This window comes from Centrocercus urophasianus, unplaced genomic scaffold (assembly GCF_019232065.1).
Source record: "Centrocercus urophasianus isolate 14NV4802_14NV808 unplaced genomic scaffold, USGS_Curo_1.0 seq_701, whole genome shotgun sequence".
Taxonomy (NCBI): domain Eukaryota; kingdom Metazoa; phylum Chordata; class Aves; order Galliformes; family Phasianidae; genus Centrocercus; species Centrocercus urophasianus.
This window is the reverse complement of record NW_024885313.1, coordinates 17794-28527: the sequence shown is the minus strand read 5'-3', so window position 1 is coordinate 28527 and position 10734 is coordinate 17794. Positions and strand designations below refer to the sequence as shown.

The 10734-nt window shown below is 67.0% G+C and overlaps 3 protein-coding genes across 4 annotated transcripts in view; all 3 read right to left on the bottom strand.

Moving 5' to 3' along the window:
* Positions 1–314: 314 nt before the first annotated feature.
* On the bottom strand, positions 315–2813 carry SUOX (sulfite oxidase). The gene is made up of 5 exons (XM_042837467.1): positions 2803–2813; positions 2455–2690; positions 2311–2353; positions 2027–2195; positions 315–1922 (listed from the first exon to the last, which is right to left on the bottom strand). Exons 1-5 carry the CDS (start codon positions 2811–2813, stop codon positions 501–503), a joined length of 1881 nt encoding a protein of 626 aa, XP_042693401.1. The 3' UTR covers positions 315–500.
* Positions 2814–3511: 698 nt separating this feature from the next.
* On the bottom strand, positions 3512–7465 carry RAB5B (RAB5B, member RAS oncogene family). Of its 2 annotated transcripts, XM_042837462.1 has the most exons (7): positions 7398–7465; positions 6250–6349; positions 5249–5498; positions 4909–5060; positions 4691–4813; positions 4523–4616; positions 3512–4335 (listed from the first exon to the last, which is right to left on the bottom strand). In XM_042837462.1, exons 3-7 carry the CDS (start codon positions 5409–5411, stop codon positions 4220–4222), a joined length of 648 nt encoding a protein of 215 aa, XP_042693396.1. In that variant the 5' UTR covers positions 5412–5498; positions 6250–6349; positions 7398–7465; the 3' UTR covers positions 3512–4219. The 2 variants fall into 2 exon arrangements, with proteins under 2 accessions (XP_042693396.1, XP_042693397.1); XM_042837463.1 differs by lacking the exon at positions 6250–6349 and having other exon boundaries at positions 7398–7441.
* Positions 7466–8425: 960 nt separating this feature from the next.
* CDK2 (cyclin dependent kinase 2) overlaps positions 8426–10734 on the bottom strand; it is a 2568-nt gene continuing 259 nt past the window's right edge. The window contains exons 2-6 of the mRNA XM_042837465.1: positions 10269–10396; positions 10027–10197; positions 9851–9952; positions 8927–9130; positions 8426–8836 (exon numbers count right to left, since the gene is read on the bottom strand). Coding sequence (XP_042693399.1) covers positions 8732–8836; positions 8927–9130; positions 9851–9952; positions 10027–10197; positions 10269–10396 — 710 coding nt within the window. The 3' untranslated portion in view covers positions 8426–8731. The remainder of the gene's footprint in view (positions 8837–8926; positions 9131–9850; positions 9953–10026; positions 10198–10268; positions 10397–10734) is intronic.

Sequence of the window (10734 nt, the reverse complement as noted above, 5' to 3'; positions counted from 1 at the left end):
GTGGAGGGACAAAGCGGGGGAATGAGGGGACCGGGGGATACGGAAGGTCCCGCTGGGGGGCTCCGAGAGGTGCGGGGGGTCCTGTGGGAGCGGGGGGCGACGTGGGGACAACGAGGGGCTCAGGGGGAGGCTGAGGGTCCCGCGGGGTCACAGGGTCACGTGGGGACACGGAGAGTCCCGTAGGGATGGAGGGCGATGTGGGGTCCCGCGGGGTCCCACGGGGAATCCCATAGGAGCGCCCCGCAGCCGCGGGGATCCCTGACACCACCGCAGCCTGAGCTGCCCCGGCGCTGCCCCAGGAAGCATCGAGTCCATAAAAGCTGCGCAATCTTTATGGAGCCGCTTTCACACCTCTCACTTTCAGGGGCCGTAAAGCAGCGACCTTCGTGCCAGCAGCGGCACGGCCGCATCCAGGGCGGGCCACGGGGCGACAGAGCCGTGGGGGTGACAATGCTGCGGGATGACATTGCCGCGGGGTGACAGAGCCGTGGGGGCGGCCGTCAGTCCTGCACAGACACACGGACGCGGTGCCAGGCGGTGCTCAGAACCCCGCGCAGGTTCCAGATGGGCGCCACGCTGTCGGGCTGCACGTTGTAGCTGCTGTCCACCGCTTTGCAGACGATCTCCAGCTCCGTCCCCGCCGCCACCGGCACCGTCAGCTCCCACAGCGCCCATGCCCACGCCCTGCCCAGCGGGGCCTTCTCTCCCGCCAGCCGCGCCACCTTCCACGTGCGCCCGCCGTCCAGCGACACGTCCACGCGCACCACCTCGCGCCCCCCGCCGCTCCACGCGTAACCCTTCACCGTCAGCTCCCCCGGCGGCACCGCGGCTCCGGGCCGCGGCTGAGTGACGGCCGATTGCACCGGCAGCTCCTGGATGGCGGGCGCCGTGCGGTAATCCACCGTGTCCCAATCCACGCAGGGGGAGAAGCCCTTGTAGTCGTTCTGCTGCCAGTGGCTGGGGCTCTCGGCCGGGCTCACGGCCACGCGTCGCAGCCATTTGACGCTGCGCGCGCCCACCACGCCGGGCACCACGACGCGGAGCGGGAAGCCGTGGTCGCGGGGCAGCTCGGCGCCGTTCATCTCGTAAGCCAGCAGCACGTCAGCGGCGGGGCTGAGCGCGCGGCCGTAGGGGATGGACGCTCCGTACGGAGCCCCCCCAGGGTCGGCGTCCAAGCCTTCGAAGCAGACGTGCCACTCGCCCTGGCGCTCCTCGGGGAAGCCGGCGTGCAGCAGGACGTCCCGCAGCCTCGCTCCGCCCCACCGCGCCGTGCCGATGGCGCCGATGTCCCACGGCAGCCCTTTGACGGGCCGCACGCGGCTCATCTCGGCGCGGCGGTTCCCGGCGCACTGCAGGGTCGCCGTCACTTCGTGTTTGGGGAAGCGGCTCCGCAGCTCGTCCAGAGACAGCGACAGCGTGCGGCCGCCGGGACCGTCCACCCGCAGCCGGTAGGAGCTGGGCTCCACCACCGGTACCGGGAGGTGGTTGCGGGTGAAGAAAAGCTCGTTGGGCGTCAGGAAGCGCTCGGCCAGCAGCTCGGCCGGCGGCTCCGCGTTGAAGGGCTTCTGGCTGTTGACCCGCAGCCCGGGGTGCCGGGGGGGGTCCCCGGCGAAGGGGTCCTGGGAGTCGGGGGCCAGCGGTGCCTCGTCGGGGCTGAGCTCGCCCACCTTGTACTGCTGCAGCAGCTCCAGGACGTGCGGTTCTCCGTGCACCGCATACAGTGCCCAGAAGGGCTCCAGAGCCCCACCGGCCGCCAGCAGGATTTTGTCGGGTCCCCCCGGGTGCAGCTCCACGAAGTCGGTGACGTCGAACACGTCGGTGCCGTGGGTCACCCAGACGCGCTCCTCGGGGCTCCGGTGCCGCCCCACCTCCTCCCGCGTGTACCGGGGGTACGACGGGGCGGCGGCGGCGGCGTGAGCGGCCTGGGGGGGGGAAGAGGGGGGGCCTCGGCCTCGTCAGCGAGGATAACCCGGACCCACCTCCTTCCCGGTGCCCCCCGTCCACTCCCCACCCGCTGCGCGCTCACCCTCCGCCGCCGTTCTCCATAGCTCAGCGCCGCGCCGAGGCCGAGCAGCGCCGCCAGCACCGGTACCACTCGCCCGCCGCCGCCCCCCCCCGGACCCGGACCGCCGGGGACGATGTCCGTCCGGGAGGAGCCGCGGTGCGGGGGGAGCGGCGGGAGGGGCAAACGGACTCTGCGGAGAGAGCGGCGCTGAGCGGTGCCCGAGGGCGGAGTGGGGCCGGGGTCCCCTCGGGGGGTGGCACCGGGGGTAACTCTGAGTGTGTTGCGGGCGGGGGGTGGGGTCCTACCTGCGCCGAGGGACAACGCGGAGCAGCAGCATCGCGGCGGGACCTGCGGGAGGCAACGCTCAGAGCGGAGCGGGGGGGCCCACGACGCCACACCCTCCCTCCCCTCCCCCGGTAGCGGATTTTCCGCTCCCTCCCGGTGCGCACCTGCGTGGCAACCGCGGCGTTGCGCGGGGCCGAAGGCTTTAACGGAGGGGCGAAGGGGCGGGGACAGACGGCTGGGGCCACGCCCCCTCCCCCACCCCACCCCCCCCCCACGGCCTTGGGGGCGAGCGTTAAAGGGGCCGCGGGCCAAAATCCCGCACGCGTGAACCTGGGGCGGGACGCGCCGCCGCCCGCCGTGGCGATAAGCGTTATCGGGGCGCAGCCGGATACGGGCACGGCTCCAGCCCCCCCAGCCCCCTCCCCCCCCATTACACGGCGCTGTTTCTCTTTATTTATTGAGGTTTTTTTTTTCATTTTTTCTCCGGTTTTTTTTTCCTTCTTTTTACTTACATTAAATACATCGGTAGATCAGCAGCTGAGTTCTGTTACCACGATTCGCTATTTAAATGCGATGGAGGAGCTTCCTCAAAGCAAAACAAAAAACAACCAAACGGAATAATAAAAAAAAAAAACAAACCGAACAGCGGAGACAGAGGGAAAACGGGGAGGGTCGGAAAAGCTGCAGCGTCCCGCCTCGCTCCCGGGGGGGCCGATCTCGGGCCGCGCAGAGGGGGGAAAGCAGAGCCGGGGGTCGCATCGCAGTCCCGATCTGCTCAGCCCGCGCTGCGGGGCGTCATGCGGGACCCCCCCGCCCCCCATAAAGGGGGGACGACCCGCACGAGGGGCTCCCTGGGAGCCCAGGCTGCCGGGCGCGGAGCAGGGCAACGGCCTCGGGGCTGCGGTGCGGGGCACGGCGCCTTGGCGGCAGCCCAAAGGATTCGAGTTCCATCCGGGAAGAGGAGAAGGGAACGAACCCCCTCACCTCCCTCCTCAGCTCCCAACCTCCGGAGCAAACAGGACCTGAAGGAGAAGCAAGGAGCGGCGGAGCCGGGCGCTTCCCCACGTCGAGTGCCGAGCAAAGGCGGGAGGAGGAACGGGGCCAAAGCGAGCGGGGCTCAGCGGGACACAGGGCCGCAGCTCCGCCCGGGGGGGCGGGGGGGCCGAGGCCGCTGTTGGGGTCGCCCGCTGGCTCCGCCTCCGCCCCCCCCCAAAAACAAAAAGATTCCCAGGCACTTCTGAACCTTCAGCAAAGGGGAAAAAAAGAAAAAAAAAGGCCACCAAGGAAGGAAGCGAAGGACGCTGCAGCTTTTTCCTGCCGGACAGGGAAAAAAAAAAGAGGAAAAAAAGAAAGGAAAAAAAAAAAGGGGGGAAAAAAAAAAAAAACAGTGACGAAACCAAATCCATCTCAGACCCCGCGCTTTCCCAGAGGTCTCCGGTGCCTCTCGTCGGTCGCACACAAAACCAAGCCGAGGATGCGCTGCCATCGTGCCGCCAGGAGGGGAGACGCGAGCAGGGCTGAGCCCGCAGAGCAAAGAGGGAGGTGGGAGAGGGAGAAAGGCAGAGGGAGGAGCTGCGGTCAGGTCGCTATTTGCACCTATCGTACAAAGTGAAGAAGAGTTTGTTGGTTTGTTTTTTCTTTTTTTTTTTTTTTTTATATATTTTTTTTTTTTTTTTGTTTCCCCCCTCTGGAAGTTAAGTCCCCGGCGGATGGAGTTCCACTGCCATCGGGATGGTGCTCACGGGTGTCTGGTGGTGGCTTTGAAGCATTAAAAAGTGCAGTTAGAGCTCTCGGGAGGGTTCTGGTTCGGGTGGGTTTTTCTCGGTGCGCCGTTACGGAGGGGAGGTGAGGTGTGGTGGAGGGGGGCGGAGGTTTGGAGGTTATATTTCAGCTCTTCCTCGCTCGCGGGCCGCTGCCGAAAGCCGCCCTTCAGTTGCTACAGCACTGGCTCTTGTTCTGCTGGGTTTGCTCGTGAAGGTCCACGCCTCTGCTCCTCCCCGCTGCACCGCTCGTGCTCTGGGGCTCGCTCTTTGGCAGCTTCTTGGCTGCAGGGGGGGAGAGAAGCATCAGCCGGGCTCCCAGCGCCGCTCCAGGGAGGAGGAAGAGCTGCCCTGAGCCCCAACGCCGCGCTCAGGAGGCATCGGCTCCGCATCGCGCAGCAGGGCGGGCTGTGAGGAAACCGCCCCCCCCCCACCCTGCAGGACCCCCCAACCTCCCCCCCCGCAGCCTCACCGATGGCCAGGAAGAGGTCGTTCACATTCATCGCCGTCTTGGCCGACGTCTCCATGAACAACAGGCTGTTGTCATCTGCGTAAGCCTGCGCCTCCTGGAAGAGAGCAGCCAGGTGAGGCTCCAGCAGCCACGGGGGGCTGCAGGGAGGGCGCTGGTGCCACCACTTACTTCGTACTCCACCATACGTTTGCTGGCCAGGTCGGCTTTGTTGCCCGCGAGCGCAATGACGATGCTGGGGCTGGCTTGCCTCTGCAGCTCTTTCACCCATGTTTTCGCCCGTGCAAATGTTTCCTGGGAGCAGAGAGGGGGAGATGCGAGGTCACCACGAGGCGGGCGCCCCCCAGGGACCCCCCCCCCACGGGCTGAGCCTGCGCCGAGAGCCTCACCTGGTTGGTGATGTCGTAGACCACGATGGCGGCCTGCGCCCCCCGGTAGTACATGGGGGCCAGGCTGTGGTATCGCTCCTGGCCCGCCGTGTCCCAGATCTCAAACTTCACCGTTGTGTCGTCCAGGCAGACGGACTGTGTGAGGAACGCCGCTGCCGGGAGGGAGGAGGGCGTGAGCATCACCCCGCTGCCCCCCAGCGCCCAGCCCACGACCGCCCGGCCCCCGGGGATCGAAGGTGAGGGAGAGGGAAGCCGGCGCGAGGCGCAAATGGAGGCGCAGCTGCAGGAGCGCAGCTCCAGCCCCGGTGCAGCCTGCAGGCAGCGCCCCCCGGCGACTCACCCCCGATGGTGCTCTCCTGGTACTCGTGGAATTGCCCCTTGACGAAGCGCAGCACCAGGCTGGATTTCCCCACCGCCGATTCGCCCAGCAGCACCAGTTTGAACTGACAGATTTTGCTGGCTTGGGATTGCCCGTTCGGCCTGGCGGCTCCTCTGCTGGTCATGGCCGGGCTGCTGCTGGGCTCCTGCCCTGCTGAGAGCCGGGAAGGCACCGACGCTGGGAGCGCTGGCGTTGGTTCCACCAGGCAGTCCTGGAAGGGGAGGAAAGCAGTCGGTCACTGCGTGCTGCACCATTAAATCCCTCCGGCCAAATGCAGTACAGGTGTGACGGGCGCGGGCACCCTTGGGTGCACAACGAGGACCCGACTGCTCTGCTTCCAGAGCGACTCCCAGGAGCTGGGTGGGAAAGGCTGACCCCGAGTGACGCCCAGGGGAGGCAGCGCCTCTGCCAGGACAAGGCTTAGCCTCGCGTCCCAGGCCGCTCCTGTTTGTGCCACAGCACAGATTCCTCAGCTGCTTCACCTCTCCCCGCCCAGAGGAGAAGCTGGGAACCAACTCCGCAGCTCAGCCTCCGAGTTCCTCAGCCTGAGGTTCTTTTTCTGCTTTCTGTTTTCCCTCGGCACGCACTCAGAGCAGACAGCACAGCGCATCCCATCCGCATCAGCAGCTCCTTCAGCCACAGCACGCACTGATGGGTCACCGTGCAGCCCGAGTCCTTCAGCTCCCACACCGGGACAGCAGGGAAAGCAAGGTTTGTGCTTTTCAATCTAATCTCATTCATTCTTTATTTTTCTTTTAAGGCTCACCTCCCATACGGCTGTAGGACACAAACGGCCGCTGGAGCACAGCCAGCAGGGGAAGGCCATCAGTGCCTGCGCCCCCACGCACGGCTGCGAACGAAGCACCTCCACGCAGTGCTGAGCCCAGGCCTTGAGCCTCACAGCCCCCACAACCCACAGCCCCCTCAGGCCCAGCTCCAGGGGGGGGGGGGTTCCACTTCACCTTTGCACTTCCACTGGCTGGATGCAGTGCTGCAGCACGCGCACCCTACAGCACCAGCCCCAGGACCACCGGCTGCTCCTGTTACACCAAATCCTCTCACCTGCAGAGGCAACCAAGCTGAACTGTACACAGTTACTCCCACCACACCTTCGTGTCACAGCCAGCAGCGCTCGCTGTGACTCAAGGTGCGAAGCACTGAGCTCCATGAGCACACACAGGCCCATGAAACACCAGCAGGCGCTGACCGTGGGGCACCATGCTGCGCAGCCCCCCCAGCACAGAGCACACAGCTGCAGCAGCGACGGCTCCACGTCACACGGGGCTGAATCGGGAGGTAAAGTCTCCCATCGCAGGACCCCACCCCGACCCTACGAGGACGCAGAGCCCCTGGAAGCAGCGCCGCCAGCAGCAGCACAGCATTGCAACAGCCGCCAGGGCCAACTGCTTTCCTGTTACCGGGCGGACTTCTCCTATGTCCCAACCGCACTCGCACCACCGCCGAGGCGGCTGCGGGACCGGCGACCTCCGGTGGGACAACGTGGGGCCCTTTATAACAGAGCCCGCGCCGCCCGGTCCCGGTGCATTCTTCATCTCGGGCGGCTCTGCCGGACTGAGCACCGTTTCCATTTGGCACAGCGGGGCGGTCGCGCTCTCTCTCGGCCCTCACCGGACCGCCGGGTGCCGCCTGCTCGGGCGGGGGGCCCGGGGGCGGCCAACACCGGGCGTTTGCTCTCCCCCCCCCCCCCGCCCTGCGCCCCCCGCGGCGGTGCGCCCGGCTCCCCGCCGAAGCCTCGGAACGGGCGGAGCCGCGGGGAGATCGAACTGGGGGAAAACCGGAGGAATTCGGCTCGGTAACGAGAGCCCCTGTGGATACCGAAGGAACAGAACCGGGCCCGGTACCCGCCCGGCCCCGAACTCCGCCCGTGGGACTCCGGCAGCCCACGGCTCCCCCCGGGCGCTCGGCGCACCGCGGCACGGCGGACCCGGTCCCCGCCCCAGGCCGGGCCCAACCCCGGGCCCAGGCCGGACCCGGCTGTTCCGGTCCCTCTGGGCGAGCCCGGCTGGGCTCCAAAGCCTGCATGCGCGGGAGGCGGCCCGGAACCCGGCCCGGCGCTCGGCCCCGCCTGCAGCCGCCCCGCTCCCGGTACCTGCGGCCCCGGCCTCCCGCTGCGGCCCGAGCACACAAACAGCGCCTCAGCCCAGCCCTCCTCTCGCGGGCGGGATTAAGGCGCGGCTCCGCCAATGGGCGACGCGCGACGGGGCGGCGGGCACGCCTCTTCCTGTCGGCTCAGCCAATGGGAGTGGCGGAGTATGCGTCATCGCCCCCGCCCCGCGCGAGACGGCCTATGGAAGACGGTGATTGGACGGATGGGCAGCGCGGCACCGCCAATAGGAGTAAGGGAACGGTGAGCCAGTGGTCAGCAGGAATGCCGCGGGGAGGCGGGGCCAGAGGTGAATGACGGAGCGCCCGGCCAGCGGGATGCGTCACCGCGTAGGGGGCGTCACCAGGAACAAATAAGGTGACCGAAGGGGGCGGACCCCTGCGGCAGCAGTGACCAATCACAGGGCAGAGGAGGCCCAGCCGGGCCAACCCGCGGCTGGCGGCGCGATGAATGACGAAACGCAGGGCGGTGCCTCGCGGCCATTCACGGGCCGGGTTGCCCATGACTGACAGCCCGTGGAGCTGCGGGGGCCGCCGGGAGCCGCGACCTCTGACCCCCAGGGGCTCTCCTTCACTTTTGGGCTGCGGTTTTCGGCGGGGGCGGGGCTAAGCCTGGCCAGTAGCAGCGCTTCATAGCGCCAGGGGGCGGGGCCTACAGGGAGCGGGGCCTCATGCGGACCCTATGGGGGCGTGGATGGGGCAGCGGGACGCAGGGACGCGTATGGACCATATGGGGACTATGGGACACAAACGGGCCCTACGGCGACCGTGTGGCATGTATGGGTGCTGTGAAAAGATGGGGCACATATGGGCCCTATTGGTATTTCAAGGACCTGGGGGCAGCCATGGGGAAGCCCTACGGGCATAGCGGCCCTACAGATGCACAGGATGGTGCTGGGGGAGCTGCAGGCAGGTGACAGAGGACAGACTGCTCCCAGCCAGCTGAGGAGGGGCTGATAGGGGTCAGACACCCACAACCCCCCCCGCGTCCCACAGGCACTGCTGAACAGGAGCTGCACAAAGGGCTTTAAATGTCAACTACAAAACGGCAAAAAAGTTACAAAAGTCAGCGAGGAAAAGCCCGCGGGGGGGAGGGAAGAGGTGGACCCCCACTGCCACCCCTGGGACGGAGGAGAGGGGGACAAAGGGAGGGGGAAGGCTCTGTCCCTCACCCTCCCACCTTACCCTCAGCTGTAAGTGCCCGAGAGCCCAGGCAAAGGGGGGGTCCCCGCCCTGAGCAGTCCTGGGGGCTGGGGGTCCCAGTGCCCCACTCTGCGCTCGCGCTGTCCGCAGCCAACGTGCCCACCCCCAGCCCAGTGCTCACAGGCGCAGGTGGGGGACAGCCCTGGTGACATCACGGAAGAAGGGATGGCCCAGCGCTGCCTTGGCCGAGATGCGTTTGTTGGGATCGTAGTGCAGCATTTGCTGAAGAGAAGCAGAATTGGGGACGGTGAGGGGGAGGGGGGGCTCCTCATTGCGTCTCCCCTCACCGTCCCCCCCCGGCCCTGTGCTCACCGCCAGCAGCTTGCGGCCCTCCTCATCCAGCGGCGGCACCACCTTGCCCAGATCCTGCCGGGCCCACTTGGGGAAGCTGGGCTTGTAGTCGGGCAGGGCGGTGACGCCGGGCCAGGCGGCCTCATCCGGAGTCCCCAGCGTGCGGAAGATACGGAAGAGCTGATCGATCTCCGAATCCCCGGGGAAGAGCGCGCGCCGCGTCACCTGCACGTGGTGGCATCAAACGGCCCCCGCCCCATGTGAGCACCCCGTGATGCTGGGTCTGGGCTGGGGGCTCACATGATGCTCCCCCACCCCCACCCCCCCGGCACCCACAGAGCCCCTTTGTGCCTCTGTGCTCGCGGCCGGCCCCGCGTGCAGTGATGTCAGGGCTGAGATGGCAGAATGGGGGCAAACTGGGGCACATCCTGAGTGTCTGCAGTGTGTGACCACAGCGCCCCTTGGTGACCTCAGAACGCGACCACGGTGTCCCCTCAGTGTCCCCAGGGCGTGTATTGGTGGTATCCCCAGGGTATCACATAGGTGTCAGTGGGGCAGGTCCTTTGTGTCCCCAGGGTGTCAGCACAGCATCCCCTTGGTGTTTCTCAGGGTACATCTTTAGTGTCCCCAGAGTATGACCGCAGTGCCCTGTCCTCCAGGACACATCCTTGGTGACCTCAGAACGTGACCACAGTGTCCCCTCAGTGTCCCCAGGGCACGTCCTTGGTTTTCCCAGGATACCCCCAGCGTATCCCAAAGGTCTCAGCAGGGCAGCTCCTTAGTGTCCCCAGAGTACGACCACAGTGTCCCCTTGGTGCCCTCAGGGCAACCCCACAGCGCCTCCAGGGCATCCCTCAGTGACCCCAGGTGTCCCCTGAAGTAGCAGCTGCTGTCCCAGGGGGACGCAGCCCCTCCCCTGCTACTCCACCCCCCTCCCCCACTCACCATCTCGGCAAAAATGCAGCCCAGGCTCCAGATGTCCACGGCAGTCGAATAGTACTTGCAGCCCAGCAGGATCTCAGGCGCTCGGTACCACAACGTCACCACCTGCGGGGTGGGGGGGGCAGACTTTGAGCACAGAGCCACCCCCGCTGCCCGCAGCCCCCCATCCCCACACCCGCCTCGTGCGTGTAGGTGCGCACAGGCACCCCAAAGGCGCGTGCCAGCCCAAAGTCAGCCAGCTTGATGGCACCGTCGGCGTTGATGAGCAGGTTCTGAGGCTTGAGGTCTCGGTGCAGCACGCGGTGTGCGTGGCAGAAGGCCAGGCCTTGCAGCAGCTGGAACAGGTAGCTCTGCGGGGATGGGAGGGGGGGGGGAGGTCAGCACTGCCCCGTGCCCCCCCGCCACCCCCGCCCCGACCCACCTTGATGAGCGGCAGCGCGATGCCACCCAGGGACGATGCATCCATGAACTTCTTCAGGTCCTGGTGCAGGAACTCAAAGACCAGGTAGAGCTTGTTCTCCGTGTGGATCACATCCAGCAGTCTGGAGGAGGGGTGGCCTGGGTGCTAGCATCACCCCCCTCCCACCCCAGTGCATCCGGACCCCCCTGCAGCCCCCAGACCCCCCACAGCCCCCAGACCCTCCACAGTCCCCAGACCCCACCACAGCCTCCAGACACCCCCGCAACCCCCAGACCCCCCCAGACCCTCCAGATCCTCTGCAGCTCTCAATCCCCCCCCAGCCCCTCAGGCCTTCTGCAGCCCCCAAACACCCCCACAGCCCCCAGACAACCCCCAGCCAAACCTCCCCACGCAGCCGGCTGCCAGCAGAGCGTCCCCATAGATTCTCTACACCCCTCTCCACGCCTCCCCCCGCGCCCCCCCTCAC